Here is a 21,913-nt window from a genome sequence, read left to right as displayed (position 1 = left end):
GAGAAGAGGAAAATAAACAGTTGAGCTTTATTTTCCCAGTGCAACAGGAGGAGCAGGAAGAAGCCCTTCCTTCTGTGCCAGGAGAGGAGATGGGAGCACGTGCCCATCACACTTTGTGGCACAGCATGGACCTGGCCACCTGAACCCATCTCACATCCCCCTGAGCAAGGCCAAACTCAGCCAGGGCCCTGACACCTCAGTTTAGGGAGCTTCCTCCTAGCAAAGCACAGTTCAAAACCACATTGGCTCAAACACAAGTAAGCCACCTCCACCAGCCAGCCTCAAGCCCCTTCCACCACAATAGGATCCCTCTTTCCCCCCATATGAGCTGAAAACCTCAAGATCTTACCTGCTGAAGGCTCATTTCCCAAAGCATCTCTGTCCACACCAGCATCTCTCCCACTGCCACCTTCTTCTCTTGAGCACTCCTTAGAAGGGTCTATGCTAAACCATGTCCTTTTGCACAGCCCCAAGCCATGCGCATTTCCCCCACATTTCAAACCTCCTCCCCTCATTTGTGCTTGGAAACACCCTCAGCTGAGCTCTCTAATTAGCCCCAGCCCTTGCAGACAATCCTAGTTCCCACCTGCGCCCAGCTCAAGGTTTTCAGCCCTGAATGGGAAGGCTGCCTGAGGGCAAACCAGGGTTGAAGCCATGGTTTTAAACAATTCAGTTTTTGGTCCTCGTTAGCAGAGCTGGGACTTCACTTTTCTGCATTTTGCTCTGCATTTTGGCTCAGGTGCACTCAGAGCATGATTGGGACAAGCTCCAAATCCATGTGCCATTTATCAGCCTGGCAGACACAGGCTCTCAGACTGAACACAAGGCAGGACATCAGATCTGCAAATCATGTTTCCACCTCTGTCATAAAATCACAGAATGTCTTGGGACCATAAACATCTTCTAGCTCTGACCCACTGCCATAGAGGTCACCACTGTCCTCAAGCCCATTCAAAAAATTAGGAGAGAAAGAGCCACTGCATTGTCTAAACAGGACTTCTGGACTAGAGAAAGCAAACTACAGTAGGGGTTATAATTTAGAAATGACTGAGAATATGAGATAGGAAATTGAAACACCTTTTCTCTGAAGACTTTCTCCTTTCCCTCATGATGGTGGCTGTCACTTAGCCACGCTGATCAGAAATATCATGATGTTGATGGCTCCACTTGGAGGCCCTGAAGGCTTCAGTTGAGTCTTTGCATCTCTTCAGTTTTGCATTTGTCTTGGAGTAAAAAAAATGGCATTGTCATAAAAACAGTATTTATGAGGTTGCTGAAAAGTGAAGGAAAAGTCAATTAAAGGATAACAAAGCCAGACAGTTCTCATGTAAATTCCCATTTGATATTTTTTTTAATATTATAAAGAAATGACAAAATCTGATCCTCATTTGACAGAAGAGTTTTGACTGGTGACAGACCTTGACCAGGCAGGAGGAAGGAGGCGTGGACAACAGAGAAAGTGGCTTATGGAACCCACCACTGCCTGTTCCAACCTTTGTGCCCAGGGCTTCTCCATTAATGTGGGCACAGATATGCCTCCCCATAAGGGATCCTCAAGGACGAAGTCTGACAGAAGTGCAAATACACTGCTATGACGCAGAGACCCTATTTGTGAGAGTCTCTGGGGGTTACAGATACCAATGTACTCACTGTGAACAAGGCAAGTAGAAACCTCTTTCTCAACACATCCCTCTAGCTTGTGACTAGATATTTGTTGATCTAATTAATTGCCTTGAAAGTATTAATTAGAATTCATCACAACAAATAGTGGAGTTTATTTATTCCAACACAAACTATCTTGCAGAAGTTGAAGAAAAGATGAGAATAAACAGCAGAGATTAAATTGGACTAGATCTTCTGTATCAACCTTCAAAACGAGCACTCTTATGCAATCTGAAATGTTTGTGTTAATAGATAACAGCTAGAGAGATAGCTCACATATGGTGCACCAGCAATCAGTCGTTTTCTTTAAAACAGATGTGTTTAAGAAGATTCCTGATAAGCAGAAAATATCAAAGTCAAGGAAGGAAAGGCTGCAGGCAGATGAATAGAAAGATCCAGCAAGGTGCAAGTTAGATTTTAGCACAAGGAAACCCCTGAGGGTGCTAATCAGCTTCCTTTTGATCACACCATAAGGGTAAAGTCTTAAACAGTGTCAAAGTGCTTTATGGAGTGACAAAATCAGTAATAAAAAGAAATCAAACTGAATTTCTCCTTGCCAATTACTGTTGAGACAAATGGCCCCCACAGAAAAATGCAAACCCGTCTGCAGAGGCCACTGAGGGCCATTGGAAGGACTCAAAAAGCCACAGGCAGATAGAGCCAAGCTGTCCCCTCCTGCTCCCCAGGGTCCTGCAGAAGCTGCAACCACAGCCCGCCTGCTCAGCACCACTCCTTCTAGAGCAGCAAAATGAATGCGTTTGTCATCCCTTGTGCTTGACCTCATGGTTTTCTACAGTGCAGATATTAGACTTACACATCTCAAAATCGCATCACATGATTAAGCTGTGACTGAAGCCTAGGTCTGTAGAATGAACTGGTTGCTGTACATCTCTGCTACAAGATCCCTGAGAAATATTAGCCAAATCATTTAAAATCCATTTTCTGCCTTTGCACAATGAAGGTGACAACTGCTCTTCAGGGGCCTTGAAAGTCTGAATTCCTCACTGGGAAGCGTGTTCTCCTCCTCAGCTGGAAAATGCTAGTGAAGTGCCAAATATTGTTATTAATTTAGCACAGCTAATTTGTTCCACAGAGATCAGCGTGCAACTGCTGGAGCAAAGTGAAGGAAGTGGTTCCAGCTCTCTGCATTGACCGTCCTCCAGCTACACCAGGGATCTGTGGCATGGTATCAGGTAACTTGCATGAAGTCATCAGCACCAATTCTAATTTGCGAACCATTCCCTGAGGCATGACACAGATTGATTCACATTAAACTTTCATGGATGCCTCTGATCTCATGCACAAGGCTGGATTATCTACAAGGCTCTGCCAGCAACGCTGACCGTGGGGCAAGCGCTCAGGCAGCCGTGCAGTGCTTGAGATGGGCTGTTGTGAGCTTTGGTGCCAAAGAAAACCCATGCTCCCTTGAAGAGAAATGTGTTACCAATGTGTGTTTATTTATCAGATCTCAGAATACACTGTGAGGAGATTAAAGGTCCCCATGGCAGGTAAATGAACACCCTCCAGTTGTGCCATTAATTTCTAGAGAGTGAGAGGAAGAGTATGCCAGCAAACTTGTTGGCTGTAAATCACTAACTGGCTTTTCTGGAGAAGACAGATCTCTTCTTGCCCCACACTCCCCTTCTAGCCAAAAGTGGTCCTCCTCAGCAGTCCCTGCCCCTTCTAGAAGAGGTGAGGATCTGCCTTTCCCTTATCAGAGGCTGTTCCCCCATCCCTCAGGCTGCGAGGTCCCACTGACAGCATCAGCCCTATCCTGGGATGCTCACATCCCCTCTCAGCCCCATGGTGTCACGCTCATACCCCGGCTCTTCTCTCCAAGTCCACGTGCGGACACGCTGCTGCCCTCAACACATTACAGTCCGGGTGTTTTTCCAGCCGCTCTGACATAACAAAATTTCCAAGCCCTTTGCCCTCCCCAATGCATTATCTGCCACCAGGGACAGTTGGTCTGAATGAAGCAAGCCCCAGCCAGCTCTCTAAGGTCCAGGACGTGCTGTCCATGGAAAAACAACACAGCAGAGAAACAAAAAGTGAGAGACTACCTGGCTGCTGTTTATAGGCTTCTCAGAAAAAGTCAGCAGTCAACAGCCAAACTTGAACATGCACGTCACTCCTTCGCTTATGGAAGGCGAGCGTGCTGAATGCCTGGCCTCCTTTCAGCCCAGCAGCCCCATCTCTGCATTTGAAACCGTAACACTGGAATAAGGAGCAGAGCTCAAGTTGGTGCCCGCTGGAGTCAATTGGAGATGCAGGTGCCAGAGGCTTTTTTAGATACAGAACAGTGATTCTTTGTACCTTTTTTTCAGTGTGGGTTGCTGGACTCCACCCTCACTCACACACAAAACAATTTCTGGATGGATATTTCTACTAAGGATCTGAGAGTGCCTCCTAATTAGCGAGTTTCCCAGTACTCGCGTCATATGGATAAATAACTTTTCTGCCTCAGGAAGTGCTAGGGCTCACTCAAGGCCTCTCCAGTAATCAGCTACAGAGTCAGGAAAAGTGACGTTGTAGCAGGAAGGATGCAGAGGACCAGCAATGAGTTATCCCAGCCCTATTTCTCCATATGTCTGTTGCAACCCTATAATGTGCTTTAGTTTCTGTTTCCATTCCTCCCTCCACTCCTTTCCAGGAAACTATAGGCCACTTTCCCCTTGATTTTCTCTGTCTGTCAGCTCATGAGCACAAGAAGAGTCACACGACATGCAGTGGTGCAAGCAGGGTGAGAGCTGGCTTCCCCAGCAGTTCCTTGTCTCTCCTGTGTTTCACTCCTATTTTACCTAACAATTTGGCTCACAGAGATGTGAACGCTGCCCTCTGCCCCTGCTGGCCAGAGCCCTGCTGGATGTTGTTCTGCGCTGCAGGATGCTTGGATAGCAAGCTGGGGCTCAGCGAGACACTGGCTAAGGCATGCACACTCCATAGTGCAGGACAGGCGAGCTGATGAAAGCTCTCTGCAGCAGAGTCTCCAAGGGCGAAGGGTTTCATCCAGCCTTAGCTATGCAGGAGACCGAGCACTATCAACGCTTTGAGTCAGCCTGACCCCAAACCATTGAAAAAGTGGTGCTTGGGTAGGGAATGTGGTGAGAGCTGGAAAGGTGCTCCAGCTGTGGCTGGAGGAAGACCTGCAGAGTTGGCAGAGAGATCAAAGCTCAGCCCTGTGAAATGCTGTGCAACTGGGTAGCTACAAACCCAGCAGTATAGGAATATCAGACCAGAAAAGCCACGAAGTACCATCTCTGTAGCTGCATGAAAACACACGCAGTGTAAGCCAGAATATTCTTCACAGCATCTATTTAGATTGGATTGGATTTAGATCTAGAGATTTAGAAATCTGGTGATTTAGACTGAATATAAGGAAGAAGTTTGTTTGTTTTTTTTTTAAGGACAGTGAGGCACTGGCACAGGCTGCCCAGAGAGGTGGTGGTGCCCCGTCCCTGCAGGCAGCCAAGGTCAGGCTGGACAGGCTCTGAGCTCCTGATGGAGCTGTGGCTGCCCCTGTTCATTGCAGGGGGGTTGGAGCAGATGGCCTTTAACGTCCCTTCCAACTCAAACAATTTTGATTCTATTTCTATTTTTCACACATTGCACAGCAGAGCAAGCTGGAATAAAACTAAGACCTATGGGATAAGGGACTGAGAGCCACAAAAGCACTGATGTCCCAGAAGGAACAAGCAAGGGAAGCCAAGGAACTGCTGGGATTGCAGACTCTGCCGTAGCTGGAAATTCTTCCTTGAGTAAGCCATGGCAGTCACTGCCCTTGGTTTGCATTGAAATCAGTGGGAGCTGAGCATAGCTCATTCTTTAAAAGCAATGTCTCTGAATGACAAGAAAGCACAGCATGGCAATTGCTGAACTGAATGAATAATGGGTTCCATAGGTGCTGTCAGAAGGGGAGAAGGAAGATCCCAGCTGTCTCCAAACAACTTTCTCTACACACTGGCAGATCCTTGGTATTTCTCCCAGATGGGGAGTGCAGGTCCAAGCCAAGTGCCCATGGTACAGCATACCCAGGCTTACATAATCCTAGGGGCCCAGGGTAATAATTAACACTGGCTCATTGCCATTGACTTTATGCTTGAGTCACCTGGCTGTTTGGATCAAACGTACAGGAGCCATTTAGACAACGAGAAGGCTCCCAGTAAGAGGATTTAGGTAAAAACAACCCCACGGGAGGTTATGGAGCAGGGGCTGTTGCAAACATTTAATGTTACCAGAGGAGAGGGACACTTTTTAGGCAGATTTGCCTGGGTCAGTCCCAAGCGCAGCACACTGGCAAGCAAGCTCTCCCTCTTGCTATTTCCCTCTCCTTGGCACCTTTTCTAAAAGTGGACATTATCAATGCAGCCTGATTTTATCTCATGCCCCGTCTTTACCTTTCTTTGCTTGTCTGATGTCTCACTTATGTGTCCTATCACTCTTAGCCTTCTGTAACCTGCTGTGTGCTACTGATATTTGGTCTATGCCACTGTCTGGGGCAAAGGAGATTTGGGATGTCTTGGTTCTGTTCCCATTTCCCTCTGCTTTGCTTCATGGTCTCAGACATATCACTTCACTGCCCTCCGTTTAGCCAAAGGCCAAAGAAATCAGGTCACCTTACAGAAAGGTCACTTTACTCTCATTCCTTACACTTCTTACCTTCAGTGTGACCTCAGACGATGGCGGCTCATAACACTGTTCCTCCACTGCTGGCTCTGAGTCTATAAACAGCCAAAAATTGCCAGTAAAAGCATTCAGAATTACACAGAGCACCCACAAGTGTTAGGAGCTGCCCTTCAGTCACTGCATAAAAGCTATAACTCTGCACGTGCCCATTCATGCCTCCAGTTACAGATGCCTTAAGTCAGTGAGACTTAGCCATATGCATAATGGTGCCATGCTGTGCTTTACCATTCGGAGTTGCAAAAGCAAAGACATAACAAACCTTTCTATAATTGTGGCACCAATGCACTCTAAATATTTATTTATCTTCAGGTGTGTAGGCAGTAATCAAGCTTAAAGCAATGCCATTTTTTTCATGAGTCAGCAAAACCCACAGCTAGGCCCAGGCAGGCCAGTAACTCCAAGTAAACTTCGTCTTTTTTGAAATTTTAGTATTTTTTTTTGTGACAAACCTCAGAAAACATCATTAACTTTCATGCAGAACTAACTCTCACAGAAAAAACACCCTTCTCTTCTAAGCAAAATGTTGAAACTTTTGCTTAAATTTTCCTACAGGTAAGCCTTTAAAACTAGGGAAAGAAAACCAACAAACCACCACAAACTATACTCAGAAATTGTACTTAGAACAGAAGAGGGAAAAAAAAAAAGAAGAAAGAAAGAAAAAGGAAGTGTTTCATGGACAGTATTCCAGGCTAAAACATAGCTTAGATCTTAAGATTTCTACACTGCTGTGCTCCAGCAGTGGGCATTTTGCGCTACTCCACTTATGCTCTAAGCATTGCCTCTTGCAAAGAACAACTTCTGCCCCAAAGGCCTTGCAGGGTGAGTTGCCCAACATTACAGCAATATCAGAACTCCAGAGGAGATGGGGAGGAGACTGGTTAAAAGAAAGCAACTGTTTTAATGCATTCTGTTGGTAGGGTGAGAACAGAAGGGAATTGGTGATCCTCTTGGCACAGGTTTGCTAATTAAAGCAAGTAAGCAGTTAGAACACTTAAAACAGCTCTCCTTAGAAGTCTCGTCTTCAGGCTACATCTCAGGAGGTAAAAACACAATAGAGTGACCAGAGCTTGCTTTGCCACATCCCTCAGTTCTCTTGCTGGGCTCCTAGGGGTGCTCCAGGAGAAATAATCAAGATCTGGAGATCCCTGGCAGATCAGCTGGCGTCTTGGAGGCTGTACTTCAGGGAGACACTTTCATCCTCAAATGCCCGTCAGTCTAAGAGTAAGCCTTGCTGGGAGATCTGGACCTGCTGCACTATTGCTCCCATGGATACTCAGATAACTTTACTGATTTCTTCTTCAAGTGAAGACTGAACACAGTACAAAGATGTCCCAGCTTGCAAACCACAAGAATCTCAATGTTGTGCCCGTGTTGTTCTGCACAGGAAGCAATGGTTGTTGCAGGACAGGGCATCTTCTCCTCAGTCTGAGGCATGCTCCATACTGCAGGTCCCAACACCACTCTTCCAGACGTAGGATTCGCAGCAAAGCCAACCAAAGCACCCTGGCACCTTTGCTGTGCCGAGCTGCTCTTTCACAATCCAATCCTGTGACTGCTGGTCTTACTGCATGCTCCTTCCATCTAAGGATTATTCATAAATCAAGTCTCACAGTGTCACCGTGATGCCTTCAATGTCACCATTTTACAAGAAAGGGAACTGAGGCACATGGCAATAGAGCCCTTTGCCCTGGGTCACACAGTGAGTCACCATCCCAGCCTCAAACAGACTGAAGACCTCCTCCTTGACGCTAGCCACTAGAGCTTGAATTTCCTCAAAACCTCAAAACCTGCTTGCTCTAATTTATTAACCGCAGTCTGGCTGCAGCTGCAGACCTGCTCCACAGCCAGCAGAAACCATAGACGGCATTTGGGTCCCAGCGCTGCCAGGCGAGGTGTGAGGGCTCCGGCGAGACAGCTCGTGCCTCCCAGGAACTTCGGGATGAGAAAAACTGAAGGCAACTCGAGGTGTGCTCCGCCACCTCTCTGTTACCAGCACCTGAAAGGCTACATCCAGGTGAATCAAAATTTCCAGCACTAACATCTTGATTACGGAGCTGGTGACAAAGGAAATGGATGAATAATCATTTCAAAAAGGGATTTAAAATTTCCATTTTCATTTTATTGTCAAAGTATTTTTTATGAAGAACAAAAGAAAATATACAGAATTGTAACTTATGTACACTGGCTTTATAGGTACTTTTGTTTCCAATTTACACAAATTTTGATATGTTATTAAAAGATATTTTATATAGATATGCATCTATGTACAGTTTTATTTACATACATTCATAGGATGTGATATAAACCAGTCAATAGATGATAGTTCATTTATATTAATTTCTAGAGGACAAAAGGAATGCATTCGCCTTTGCTAGACCTGCTGTTCCTGCAGTGCGGGCTCCCGCTCTGCCTGGCGCTAGGATCGCAGCTTTCTATTTCCCATTTTGCCAACAAAAAGACAAACAGATGCCGTCTGCGAATGGAAAGGAAATGCAACATCCATTAAAAAATTGCTCCTAATTACTGAATTCTATTTTCTTCTATAGCTTCTTACAATTGCCAGAGTTCAAAAGGAAAAATGAAACAAGAAGAAACACAATCAGTTGCCTGCTACAATCTGATCATTTGCTTAAATTCCCTTCTTAGCCAACTACCATACAAACTGATTTCTTTTGGCTGTTCTCACCCATTCACCCACCCCAGCTGTGTGGAGCTCTGACATGGCTGTTGGTAAGGAGAAGTTCAGCGCTGAAGCTCACCCTGGGACAGAAGATCTCCTTGTGTTTGCTCACCTGGTTGGCACCCAGTTCGGGTACTGGGGAAATGGAGCCTCAGCCCCAGCCAGTGAGGCATCAGGCTGAGTGGGCAGTGAGTTCTCAGTGCTCGGCAGGTGCAGAGCACAGTCGTTTGCAAGCAGCCTCCTGCTGCCTTACATATTAGACAACAGCTCTTCTGCTAAAGGCAGTGGATGCTTCAAGGCGAAGGAAAGCAGTTTCCTTCGATTTGTGGGCATCCTTTCACCCTCAATGGTAGCACAGGACAGGAAAAACATGAGCATGGGATGCAGTCACACCAAAAGGCCTCTGCGCCAAACCATTTCATCCAGCCTGAGCTTTGGGTTTGTTTGGGGTACATCATAGCTTAAATATATATATATATATATATGTATGTATGTATGTATATACATAAATATTTATATATAGCCCTAACCAAGGAAAAGGTAAATGCAAGCTGGAGAAATGAGAGCGGTGCAGAGGCACGTTCCAGTACTCGCATGTCTCGCCTCCCCCTCTCCCTGACTCCCACTGTTCCTCCTCCTATGGCCGGCCCCTACAAATCCTTGGCTCGGGCGACCCAAAAACAAAGGAGTTGTTTTCATTTCAAAAGGAATTTGCTGTTTCCAAACTGGACAAATAGAGCAGCTTAATAAAAACTCACAATGAATGGCCTGTACATGAGCAAAGCCCTCAGGAATGCCAGGGCTATAATTAACTAGCAGCAAGCAACTCTTACATTTTCCTGTGCAGCAGAAAACAGCTAAAAATAAAACACTGTAATTTCCAAAAGAAGCAGCAGCAAAGGAGGGAAAGATAGAGAGAAAGGAAAAAAAGCATCCTTAAAAAAAAAAAAAAAAAAAAGGAGAAAAAAATAAAGGAAGAAACATCCCCCTCCCCTGACCCCAAAATATCTTCATTCTCAAATCATCTTTACAGGACACGGGATACTCGGACGCGGTGGTATCAAGTAACAGCATTGACTGTTCTGTGAAGACAAATAAATTATCACTAGAAATGTAGTGAGCAAAGTGCTGTCATCGGCTGCTGTGGGACGGCTGCGGGAGGGGAGGTGGGAGCAGTCAGTTCACGGAGCGCACGGAGCGGCTGCTTCGCGGGAACCGATGCACCTTGACGTGTTTGGACAAGTGGTCGCTTCGAGCAAATTTCTTCTCGCAGACGGGACACTGGTAGGGTTTCACCCCTGAGTGAGAGCGCCGATGCCGAGACAGCTCATCTGACCTGGAGAACCTGCAAGAGAGGAGAAGGCTTTTGAGACAAGTGAAGAAATTCTCTTATGGCCTCAAAACATCCCCTCGGGTCACTGGGAGATTCTTCTTGTGGAAAAGCCGAAATAAGCAAATTGAAAGGGACAGGACACACAACAGAACCACTCTGGTCCCAACCAGTGGCCAGCAGCAGTGATGGAAACACGCAATTAACCCACATAAACTCTGAACTTGGTGCAACGCATGGAGGCAATATGTGTTTGTAGAACACTTGCACAAAGCCCAGTAATAAGGGTAAATAATATGGGTACAGCTCAACTGAGACAGCTCTGCTCCTTATCCCTCTGCGAGTCCTCTTCAAAGACAGTCCCTCAGTCTCTCTCTTGGAAATCCAAGCACAGATCCTTCTCAGGCGGTGGGAAGAACCAGCATCTCTCAGGAGAGCTCTGCTCCAAACTCCATCACCAGCATCACAGCAGATGCATGCTGAGATGGGCCCCAGATAATAGCCACAGTTACACAGAAGCTATGCAGTTTATCAGATCCAGCCAAAAATTGGCCTTTGTACATGCTCCTGCTGGCTAAATAAAGAAGACTTAGTATGTCAGTACCAGAGATGGTCAGTGTTATTGCAGTTGAAATCCAGGTGGGCCCCAATGACTGTTAGCATCGATACTTCAGGAGCAAACTGAAGTCAAGATGGAGACTCTAATTCCCAAATTTACCTCCCAGAGTCATTTTAATTTTAGATGTTTCCCAATTTTCATCTGAACAGAAACATCCCCAATCAGCCATTGTGAATCCCACATTAGGCATTAATGAACTCAACTCAGCCAATCCTTTGGTCTCAGCAGCTGGCTCTTCGTTCAGTCTGGACATGACTGGGAACCATAGGGTTAATTAACAATGTCACACTAAAACAGCCTTGTCCAAATGGGTACAAAAAATTTGCTGCTTGACAAAGGGCAATTAAGAGTTTTGTTGCCAGAACAGTAACAAAGAGCAGTACAGAAAGCGAGCTTGCAAGAAATGGTATCAGCTGTCTATTTACAATAAATAAATGAAGTCATGGGCACTAATGGAATAAATGGGGGAAAGAACATGTAGAAAAAATGTGCCCTTCTGAAGCAAAATATCACATCATCAAGAGGGTGGGTACACTGTTTTTATGAAAGGGGAAAAACATGACTGCTGGGCTCCTATGAATAAGTCCTTCATGCAAAGAAAATAAGTTTCCACATAAAGGTTTTAATTAGCAGAGATCTCCTGCCATGAGCTGCAGAATGAGGTGCGGGCACTGGGAAAGGTTCCTTCCATTCCCACAGCACTTCAGACTAGCGCTGCTGCTCAGAGAGAGCCCTGTGAATGAAGATATTCCCCTGAGTGAGGCATAGAAAGGATGCATCCATCCAGGGGTTTTTCTGTGGGAAAATCCTTCACCTATTCTCTTGCTTTCTTTGCCTTGCTCTTGCTTTGATGTCCTCAAAGAGTCACAGGCGCCAAGAAGAGCAGCAGGCAGATGCTCTAATGGAGCCACCAATTCATTTCTTGCTGTTTCTGTGGGACTCGGCTAGGCAAGGAAGGGACCAGTTGCCCATGGTGGCAAGCACATCCAGGAAAAGAGGGGGCAGAGGGAGGAAATCTCCTTTGCATAGAGCTGTCCTCTTATATACCAACTTATCACCCTGAGGAGGAGTGAAACCAGATGTGACTGTGCTGCCTTGTCCCATGTCCTTGGCTGTTAAGGTCACCATCCGCAACACACACAGCTAATCCTGACAAGAGCTTCACAAGCACATTTCAGTGGGAAATGCATGGATAGTGAGGGAGAAATAGGTGCACAGAGGGAACAAGCGGCTCTGCTCCAACCCAGGGAGCTCAGATGAGTTCATCCGATAAAAATACTTGCTGCTTCATAACGATGTCCTTAGCTGAAAAGGCAGGAATGTCGCAATACTGTTCTTCAGCAGTCATGGAAAGATCAACTTACGGAGCCCACAGAAATAAACGTCAAGCTGTCAGTGCGTTGACGAAAAAACAACGCAAAGGTTAGGACAAGGAAGCCGGGAGATCTGGTGGCCTGGCTCCACAGTGACACGATATTTGCAGCACATTCTGGCACTGAAACCATCCCCAAAGATGCTGCACACAATCCCTGATGGAAAGCCAAATTCAAATGAAAACAAGGCACCACCAAGGAAGACCTCAACTAGCCCAGCTTACTGCTTTTTGCAGGATTCCTCCTTTGAAAGAAAGGTAGAGGGAACTGGGCAATCCCACAGAAACTGGAAGTCTCCTTCATCCCTCTCTCTGGTGGTTACCTGTAACCACATCTCCCTTGGAGACCAATCTTGGAGCTCTGCTATGCATGGGACTTCCAGCCATGCAAGGACCCATGGCGCACAGGACATCAAGGTCAGTAGATTCAGTGGGAACTCCATGGTCCCAGCCATGGCCATCAGCCCCAGGGCTGCCACTGGTTGTGCCTCTGCCCTCTGGTGCAGAGTAGGCCCTGGATGCATCCTGAGCTGCTCCCAGCCCCTAAATCCTCACAAACAGGATGTCTCATGCAGAGTGGGTTGTGGGAAATGCTTCCAGATGAAGGATGTGCAGGACATTTGAACAGTATTGCCTAATTCCACAGCTTTTCATGCTGCTGCCCAGGGGAAGGACAGCGAGAGCTCTCCAGCTCCTGACATGGCAGAGCTGCTGGGCCATCCCGGCATGCTGATGGAGCCACCTCAGGAGCAGAGAACCAGAGGCTGCCAAAGGCACAGGACACGGATCAGCACATGAGTACAGAGGAGTATGGAGCACGGTGGGTCACCTCACCACCTCCTCCACTCGGCCAAGCACACCCAGTGCCAAGATTCAGCCTCCTCGTTGGCTTTCCCACTGTCTCAGAGGCTGAGGAAGGGTCTGCAGTGCACACAGCCCTACCCTGGTGTACGCAGCTTCCTCACAGCAGCATCGCCCAGCGAGCAGGGTGAGATTCAATCCCCCCCATGTAGCAACACTTTGTTGCGTTTTTGAAATGACCATCTTCAGTGAGCTCACATCTCAAGTGTCTTCAGTGAAGAATAAATACACCAGCACAAGAATGTGGGGAAAGGGGGAGGAAGCAGAGCCCAGCAGTGCTTTAGTGTTTAAATTCATTCAAGATGATCTAAAACCGGGGGAGGACAGAGGATTTGGATGCTTTGATGTAAGTCATGTGGGACACTGACTGCACTTCTGGAAAAGGCAACAATTCTGTACTGATGGAAGGGGCTGAGCAATTCAGCACTCAGCAGGGTCTGACATGGGAGCAGGGTGCACGGAGCCCTTCTGGGCTGCTCACCTGGAAGTATGCAAGTACGGCCACTGGCCTCAGGGTCCCTAACAACACATCCCATGCCTTTAACCCCTGCAGCACCCGGCTGCAATGCTCAGCCTCCACCTGTCCTTGCCCTGCATGCTTCCCCGCAGCTCTGCAGCCTGGAAAATGCCTTCTCTATAGAAAAACAGAGCTAGGGCAGGTCACCCAGAGGCAACACTTCACACTCCTGATCCTGAGCCACAGAAGTCACAGGAAGCACTGCTGTAAATCTCAGCATGGACCAGATCCAAACCTCACGTGCTACATGCATTTGCCACAGAAACAGGATTTTTGTACAGGGAAAGCCAACACAAGACCCAGGGGCAGGATGAGTATTGCTGTCTGCAGTACGCACACTCACAACAAAATAAATGCGTGACAGGCCAGGGGCAAAGTGCCTGTGCCTGGTGGGACCAGTGGGCACATCCTGAGCAGCCGCTGAGCCCTCCGCTGTGCCACACCACTCACATGCACGGAAAGAAAATCCCCACTCATCTGCAGAGCCACACAAATTGAAATATGTATATAATAAACAAAGAAATGAATTTAATCGAATCATCTAGGAGGCAAACTTCAAATTTGGGCCAGTTTGGGAACAGAGGATTCTGCCACATTCTGACCTTTTCCCTCCGTCCAATTCTGCCATTTCTAACTGCTGCCTTGTCTCACAAAATTGCGTTTTTACTCACAGCTTCTCCTGTTACTTTTTACCTTGTCTGTTGCCCACGATCACCACCTATTTCTTCACTAGTCATTGCTCACTGGAGCTCTGAAGGATATTCTTTGGAAGAAATCTGGTTTAAGTTAATACAAGGGAGTTAAGGCTATGTTTTGCTCCCATCATCAGTCGTGGTGCTTTTAATTAACACTTGCCAGCAGGCAGACTATTAGCACAGCTAATTGGAAGGAGAGACAGAGGCCTCCATCAAAGTCTCTGGTAAGAAATTCAACTTTTCTTCTTTAATTTTTTCAACTAGCATTAAAAAAAAATAAAAAAATTAGAGATTGCCTCTACAAAACACTTTGCTCAATCTAACCTGCAATTTTCCATTCAATTCCATCTTAGCCTTCTGGGGATGCTGTTACATCTGACAGTTTTTTGCAACTTTGAGCAGCACCCACGCGTTTTTCTCAATCAGTGCAGAGAATAAAACCCAGAGAGCCTGGAGTGCCACTGCCAGCACTTGCAGAAGGCGTGGGATGGAGCATGTTTTCTACAAAACTGCACAGAATGCTGCTTTTCTTAACCATACTCACTTAGTACAGCTCTTCACCAACCATGTTTAGCCCTGTGCAGCCCTGATTCACACCATGATTCTGCCCTAAAGCACCCTGCTCATTTGGTACCAGCTGAGCATCCGCAGCTGCCGTGTTGCAACCAGGCTATCATGAGTGCAAGGTACTGCCTGCAGTTACAAGCTTAATCTGACCATCTTAGTACAAAATACAGTTATAATAGGCTTTTTCTTTTCTTTTTTTAAAAAAGACGCTCATCCAACTGGTGGCAGCAGGTGATGTTCTGCCATTTAATATATCAAGTCCATTGGATTACCCAACAGGAAGAAAAGATCTTAATTCTCAAGCAAACCGAGCCAGCTTTGGGAACAGAAATTGTTCATAAATGAGAGTGCAAACCTATTTGTTCAGCAAGTTAGAGAGGGGGATGAGACACTGCTGTGCCCTGATACTAACCTCCATCCGCAACCTGGCCACGTGCAAGCAAAAGGCTTTTCTCCCGTATGCCTCCTCAGGTGGGCTTTCAAATGGCTGCTTTTCGTGTACATCTTGGTACAACCAGGGAAAGAACATTTGTGCATTTTAATGAGTTCTGCTGCAGGGTTCTTTTGAAATTTCTGACCCATGATGATTCCCGTCTGACCCTGGATCATGCCTCCTGGCCCAATTGGCTTGGCAGCGATGGGGACGGGAGCAATGCGGACAAATTTAGAGGGCAAGTTCAAATTGGACGACTGAACTATCTGGGGCACAAGGGCAAACGTCTGTCCTTGGATGTTGACTAGGAGCTGTGCAATTTTAATGTTCTCCTGTGCTGGTCCTTGGGAGCTAGGGCTCGTGGTGGACTCCTGTTTGATCTGTACAGGCTGAATTTGGAGCATAACCGGTATGCCATTCTCCAGGGACACTCCTCCATTTGAAGCCTGGCCACCTTCCGTCGAGCTGTTCAACTGTTCATTTTTACTCTCTTTTAAAGTAGCACTGGGTAACATATGGTCTTTTTGCTGTAGCGAAGCAACAGAAACTTGGCTGCAAGCTCTCAAGTCCTTGGTCTCACTTTTAGGTCTTTCTTTGAGCTCCAGCTCCATGTTTTCTTCCAGAAATTCCTCAATTTCCTCAAGTGTGGGCTGAAATGGTCCAGAGTCTTCCATATCCACAGCGAATTCAGGCAACCTAAAATACTCCTCTTTCACTATGGGCTGAAGTCTCCTTTTGTCCCACCATGACACAGCGGTGTTCCCCAAAGATGCCTGGGACAGCAAGTAGTCTAAGATGCTGTCCTGACTCTCCGCACTGGATGTGCTTCCATAGCTGGAGCTGAGAACCTGGGATTCCGGGCTGGAACAAGAACAAAAGCTGGACGAGTCGCTGTCATCTTCTGACAGAGGAGAGGGCAGCATTTGGTAGGATCTCACCCCTGCTGTCATGTCCCTAAAGTATCCCAGAGAAGACCTTGTAGATGAAAAGGATTCATCAGTAGGCACCAGGTGATCCACCATTCCTGGGCGAGCTCTTACAGGTATCCCAGCAGCATATACCACGCAGCGAAGGTTCAGGTGAAAGCCTGGGTGCAAGGAAACAAACCACCAGCAGTCAGAAGTCAGTTTAATTATTCACCTCCATGAACTAAACCTCACAAAGCCCTCCAGCTTGCAGGAAAGTCCAAAGCACGCAGCCTCACCATGCACATGCTGCTGCACGCTTTGCTACGTCTGTGCCACCCCTAAAGGACTGCCAGGGCTGAACCGTTCTGCAGGATTGCACCACGTATTTACAAAAGAATTCTTTCAGAAATCATTTCACAACTGCATGTGCTTCAGATTTACAGCTCCCTTCCAGAATATTACTGCCAAAAGGAAATAAATTATGGGCTCTCACCTACCAGTGAAGCCAAGAGCCAAAGAAGGGAAGGGGAGAAGAAAAGAAAAAAAAAAAAAATTATTGAAATTTTTACCACCCCAAAAAAACAGAAAAACAAACAAACAAAAAAAGAATTTTATTGCTGGGGTCCATAAAATGCAAATCCTTCCCTCATCTTGTAGCTTTCCATCAACCTTATTTTTAACTTCCTCCTTTCCACAAATACAGGCTAATCAGCGTAATGCAGGGATCAATCTGTCAGGAGCCAAAAATATTTACTGTGCTTCAGCATTCACTAGGCGGATTTTCCCCTCCAGATGTAATGAATCAGTGTGCCAACGTCATCATCACCTGCACTGCCCTTAACAAGGTTGGCACAGCGCTGAGTTAATTACCGTGGCCAGCTGCCGGCTGCCTGCACCCCATCCTTCACATCCCATCCCTTTGGGTACGGAGATCCTGGTAACCCAACCCTTGTGCTGGGTGCTGAACTGGGAGGGCTGGAGTGGTCCCAGTTCCCCTTGCAGAAGTGGGATCCTATGGGACTGCACTGAGCCCCAACCCCACGGCACCCACACAGGCAGCACCACAGCGTGCCGACATATGGGCACGTCCCACAGTCTCCCAGTCAAGTTAAACAAAAGGTTATTGGGAAGCAGGGAAGGCAGAAGGGGTATCTGTGGGTCTGTTGTCTTTTTTTCTTTCCTGCTTCCCAGGGAAAAGAAAGAAGTTTCTTACGGGCTGGAGCCTGTGCCCCTCGCAGTGACCGCGTCCCCCCGCACGGAGCGCACAGTGGCCCTCAGTCATCGGCTGAAGGTGACTGATTGAAAGCAGAGCCCTACGTGTGCATAATAAAACAACTCTTTCTGGGGAAGGCATGCGGCGGGCAGAGATAGAAGTCATTTGATCAGCCTATGAGGGGTGCGTGTGTGAATTAGGAGGCATGTGACCAGCGTGAAGGAAATGCCACTCAGGCTTGTTACACGCTGTCATTTTCCACAGGCTCTGCCGCTGCATTTTGGACGCTTTGCCATGAATAGTCAATAGCTCTGTGCAGGGACAAGAGCCTTCCTGCTGCTACTGAAGCCCCAGCTCCAAGATTTGCCCATCCTTGCCTCCTCTGGGGAAAAATGAAAAGCCGTATGTGTGCTCGGCAGCAAACGTGGCACACAGCACCCTCAGAGACCTCCATCCCACTGACAGCATCTATTCATATTCTGCAGGAAATAGGGGGGAAAAAAAGCCTCATTTCTTAAAGACACAGCTTCCTCCTCCATCCACACAGGGAGGCTGAAAGAGCTTAGAAGCGAGCCCGCATGTTCCCCTGGTTTGTGCAGCTCCGAACGCTCACATGTGCTGAGCGCGAGGAAGTTCACACAGAGGTTAGCGGCTCAGCCTATAACCATATCCTATAGTAAAAGTGAAGAGCCAGAAGAGCTGAAATTTGACACATGGCTCAAAGAACCAACAACAAACTGAACACTGCTGGAGGAACTCTCCGCCCGGACTGCAGCAGAGCGGTGCTGAGAGCACACCGTGTTTTTTCTAAGAAACGCTGGCGCGCTCTGAGCAGCTGGCAAGGTTTCCTTTTGCAAAAGGAAAAAGCTCAGGTTTTCTTTAAATGCCTGCAAGAGGCAGGAAGCCACGTATCAGCACAGCCCTAAACACGGGGAATAGAACTAAACCCTGGTGTGAATGAGGGCTGAAAAGAAGGAATGCCAACAGGAGCAATGAGCAGCAGAGCTGGCAGGGGACAGTCTGTGTGCGCAGTGCCACCTGCGTCTCATGAGGACAGGGACTGTCAGGATGAACACATCATGCACAGCACACACCGGGGCTGCGTTCCACTCTCCCAAAGCTCATGCAGCAGCCAAGCGGATTTTGGGGAATGCCTGGAATGCAGGATCGAGCCCAAGCTATATTTTATCCTAAAGGCCAAGCCAACAACCGAAGGCTTTCATCCCTGCTTCGTCCGAAGGCTCAGCCAAAATCAGGAGCTTCAAAAACAAAAACAAAACGCCAGGGCTACGCGAGCGATGAGAACGAATGATGGTGTTTACATAAAGCACCTCCATCCCTGACAGCAATGTGAGCACAGGCAGCTCAGCACGGGGCAGCAGCTGCTCAACTATGCAGCACCACAGCCGTCTTCGGAGAGGTCCAAAGTGATAGGATGGCCCCCGTGCCAAAAACATGCTGTTCTGCTGAGATGTGTCCATCTAACCACCGGCTTAAAGAGCAAAATAATAATAAAGGGAGTGAGAGGGTACATTCTGTCTCACAATGACACCAAATGTTAAGCCCTGGGAATTTGCTGAGAGCTGGGGACTGTTTCCCAGTTTGTCACTTCTGGACTGTCAGCCCAGCACTGCCGATAACACAGCGCTACGTGGGCTCAGATACACTGACACTCATCTGCTATGTGTGCTGCTGCAGCTCTTTCAAGTTTAGGACTGATCCCTGCAGGATTTACCCTTACTCCATAGGTTATAAATCAGTGCAGGCTGCCTCCTGCCACAAAGTGAGCAGTGAATTTCTAAGATATTAAAATGGAAGTCAAAGGAAAAAAAAAATAATAAAAATTTTATATATATATATATATATATATATATGGAAGTGAATAAAATAATAATCAAAATGAGAAGCCAAGAGCCAGAGAGCCCATCTGCTGCCAGCCCTGCTGCAAGGTGGCTGCACAGCTCATCGGACACTAGGGCACAACAGCACTATTTAGGGGCCTCCCTGCCTTTTTCCAACCCCACTGCTTTTGGGAAACCTCAAAACCCTCCCCAAGTCCCTATTTTCTTTTGACCACCCCTTTCACATCCAAACTTTGGCTTCCACACAAGGCAGCTGGCAGTGCCCCCCCCACACACACCAAGTCCCCAAAACAACACATGCTAACATGGGGGGCCAGGGGGGCACAACTCACACTCCAACACCAGCACAGCCACATCTCCACCACTGCAAAGCATGTGGTTCATTGTTTTTTTAGTGGGTTATTGGTTATGCTTGTGTCTGGGTGTTTTTTTCTTTCTTTTTTTTCTTTTTTTTTTTTGGGGGGGGGGGGGGGGGTGGGAAGAGCGGGGGAAGAGGAGAGGGGTTGTTCAGTTGTTTATTTATTAGTTTTCCCTATTTTTAATATATTATTTTTCCTCTCTCCCCCTCCTCAAGCTGTTTTTTCCCACCGCTGGAAAATGTGACCTTCCCGGACAGGCAGCCCCTCGCAGCCCCCCCCCCCCCCCCGCCCCACGGCGGTACCGGGGGTTCCTCTGCCGGACCGCGCACCCCTCGCACGCCCTTACCTGAACTTCTCCGCCAGCCGGCCTTCGGGGATTGCGGGGAGGGGGGATGGGGGGGAGATGGGGGGGCGGGGGGGAAAGAGGAGAGACGGGAGAAAACGCCGAGAATTCAAAAACAGCGTTGAAAACGCCAAACGCGATACCACAACGATTAACGAACAAACAAATAAATAAATAAATAGATTTTAAACCCGGAGAATCGAAAAACGGCCAAAAAATAAAATAAAATAAAATAAAAAATAAAAAAAAAAAAAAAAATCAACCACCTAACCGCCAAACGGGTGGGAAAAAAAAAAATAAAAAATAAAAACCAAAAAAACCCGCACAACTAAACCGAGGACCGAAGAAGACAGAAGACCCCCCCCTCCGGTCCCAACAGCGCGGCGGGACGCGGAGCGGAGCGGGCGCAGCTCCCCCGGGAGGCGGCGCGCGGTGCGGCGCGGCCCCGCGGCGTAGTACTATAAACCCTCCGGCACGGCGCCGGCGGCCGCGGGGGGGCCGGGGAGAGGCTCGACCGCGTCCGCAGCCCCCATTGGCCCCGCAGCTCCGGGGGCCGGCCCATGTTCAGCCTCAATGGGAGCCGCGCATCGCACGGCCCGGCCCCCGGGGCAGGCGGTTCGCGGCCACGTGCGGATCCCCGCGGGTGTGCGAGTCCCGAGCTTTCAAGGCTCGGGGGTGTGCAGGACCCCGGTTCTTCTCCTGCCCGTGGGAAATCGCTGCTGGCTTCTCCCCTGGCATTATTATGGTTGGTTTAATGTACACATATAAAGAACTAGTTTTATATGTGCACAGTATTGTTTGTGTATCTGTATACACATATATATGCACCAACATATATATACAACACATATGTATATATACACACATATATGCAAACATATCGTCATACATATGTATATACAATATGTATGTGTATATATACATATATATACACACAATACTGCATTGTCTACACACATGTATGTATATACACTAGTTATATATATATATATATGTGCGTGGATATAAAATCATATAAAAACGGCATAAAGATCATCCAATTCACACAGCATCACACAGAATCATAGAATCACCAAGGATAGAAAAGATCTCCAAGATCATCCGGTCCAACCATCCATCACCAGTGTCACCCACCACACCACATCCTTCAGTACGTCTAAATGTTTCTTTACACCTCCACCACCTTCCTGTGCAGCCTGTACCAGCACCTGACCACTTTTTCAGAGGAGGAAATTTTCCTAATATCCAACCTGAACCTCCCCAGGAGCAGCTTAAGGCCATTACCTTGTTTTATCGCTATTAACAGGGAGCAGAGGCCGACTCCTGCCTTGCTACAACCTCCTTTCAGTAGAGAGCAATGAGGTTTCCCCTGAGCCTCCTCCACACTGAACCATCCCAGCTCCCTCAGCCGCTCCCCATCAGACTTGTGCTCCAGACCCCTCACAGCCCCGTTGCCCTTCCCTGAATACATTCCAGGACCTCGATGTCCTTCTTGTACTGAGTGAACCCCTCAGTAGTCAACTGAACATAGTACTCAATCCCAATCCCTCTGCAATGGACACACTATTTATATATGTTATATACACATTTCTAAGTTACATGTCGTACATATGTGGGCTCAAACACGCCACCATTCATTCGCTGTGTCTGTTGCTGCAGCTCTTGCTTGTTTAGGACCAATCTCTTCAGGGTTTTCTCCTGTTCAGTGGAAGATTTTAAATCAGTTCATCGGTGGTTTTTCAAGTTCTGTTTATATGTTTCCAACCCTGGAAAGGCGCAGGCCACACTACCAGAAGACAGCCTCAT

At 47.4% G+C, this 21,913-nt stretch overlaps 1 protein-coding gene across 2 annotated transcripts; it reads right to left on the bottom strand.

Annotated features, from left to right (window-relative positions):
• Window positions 1-8,445: 8,445 nt before the first annotated feature.
• KLF15 (Kruppel like factor 15) lies at window positions 8,446-20,166 on the bottom strand. Of its 2 annotated transcripts, none has more exons than XM_042880264.1 (3): window positions 20,111-20,166; window positions 15,402-16,509; window positions 8,446-10,373 (listed from the first exon to the last, which is right to left on the bottom strand). In XM_042880264.1, exons 2-3 carry the CDS (start codon window positions 16,442-16,444, stop codon window positions 10,205-10,207), a joined length of 1,212 nt encoding a protein of 403 aa, XP_042736198.1. In that variant the 5' UTR covers window positions 16,445-16,509; window positions 20,111-20,166; the 3' UTR covers window positions 8,446-10,204. The 2 variants fall into 2 exon arrangements, with proteins under 2 accessions (XP_042736198.1, XP_042736199.1); XM_042880265.1 differs by lacking the exon at window positions 20,111-20,166 and adding an exon at window positions 17,544-18,053.
• Window positions 20,167-21,913: the final 1,747 nt, after the last annotated feature.

This window comes from Lagopus leucura, unplaced genomic scaffold, assembly GCF_019238085.1.
Source record: "Lagopus leucura isolate 7727_CA_CO unplaced genomic scaffold, USGS_WTPT01 Super-Scaffold_100026, whole genome shotgun sequence".
In the NCBI taxonomy this organism is placed as follows: domain Eukaryota; kingdom Metazoa; phylum Chordata; class Aves; order Galliformes; family Phasianidae; genus Lagopus; species Lagopus leucura.
The sequence above is the reverse complement of the archived record's forward strand: the minus strand, read 5'-3'. Positions and strand labels throughout refer to the sequence as shown.

What these genes read in the sequence shown, in the direction of transcription:
- KLF15 (XM_042880264.1), bottom strand. Translation starts at nt 16,444, where the DNA reads ATGGTGGATCACCTGGTGCCTACTGATGAATCCTTTTCATCTACAAGG. An exon ending in TGGCCAGGTTGCGGATGGAG is followed by an intron (nt 10,374 to 15,401) that starts GTTAGTATCAGG and finishes CCTCTCTTGCAG; the next exon opens with GTTCTCCAGGTCAGATGAGC.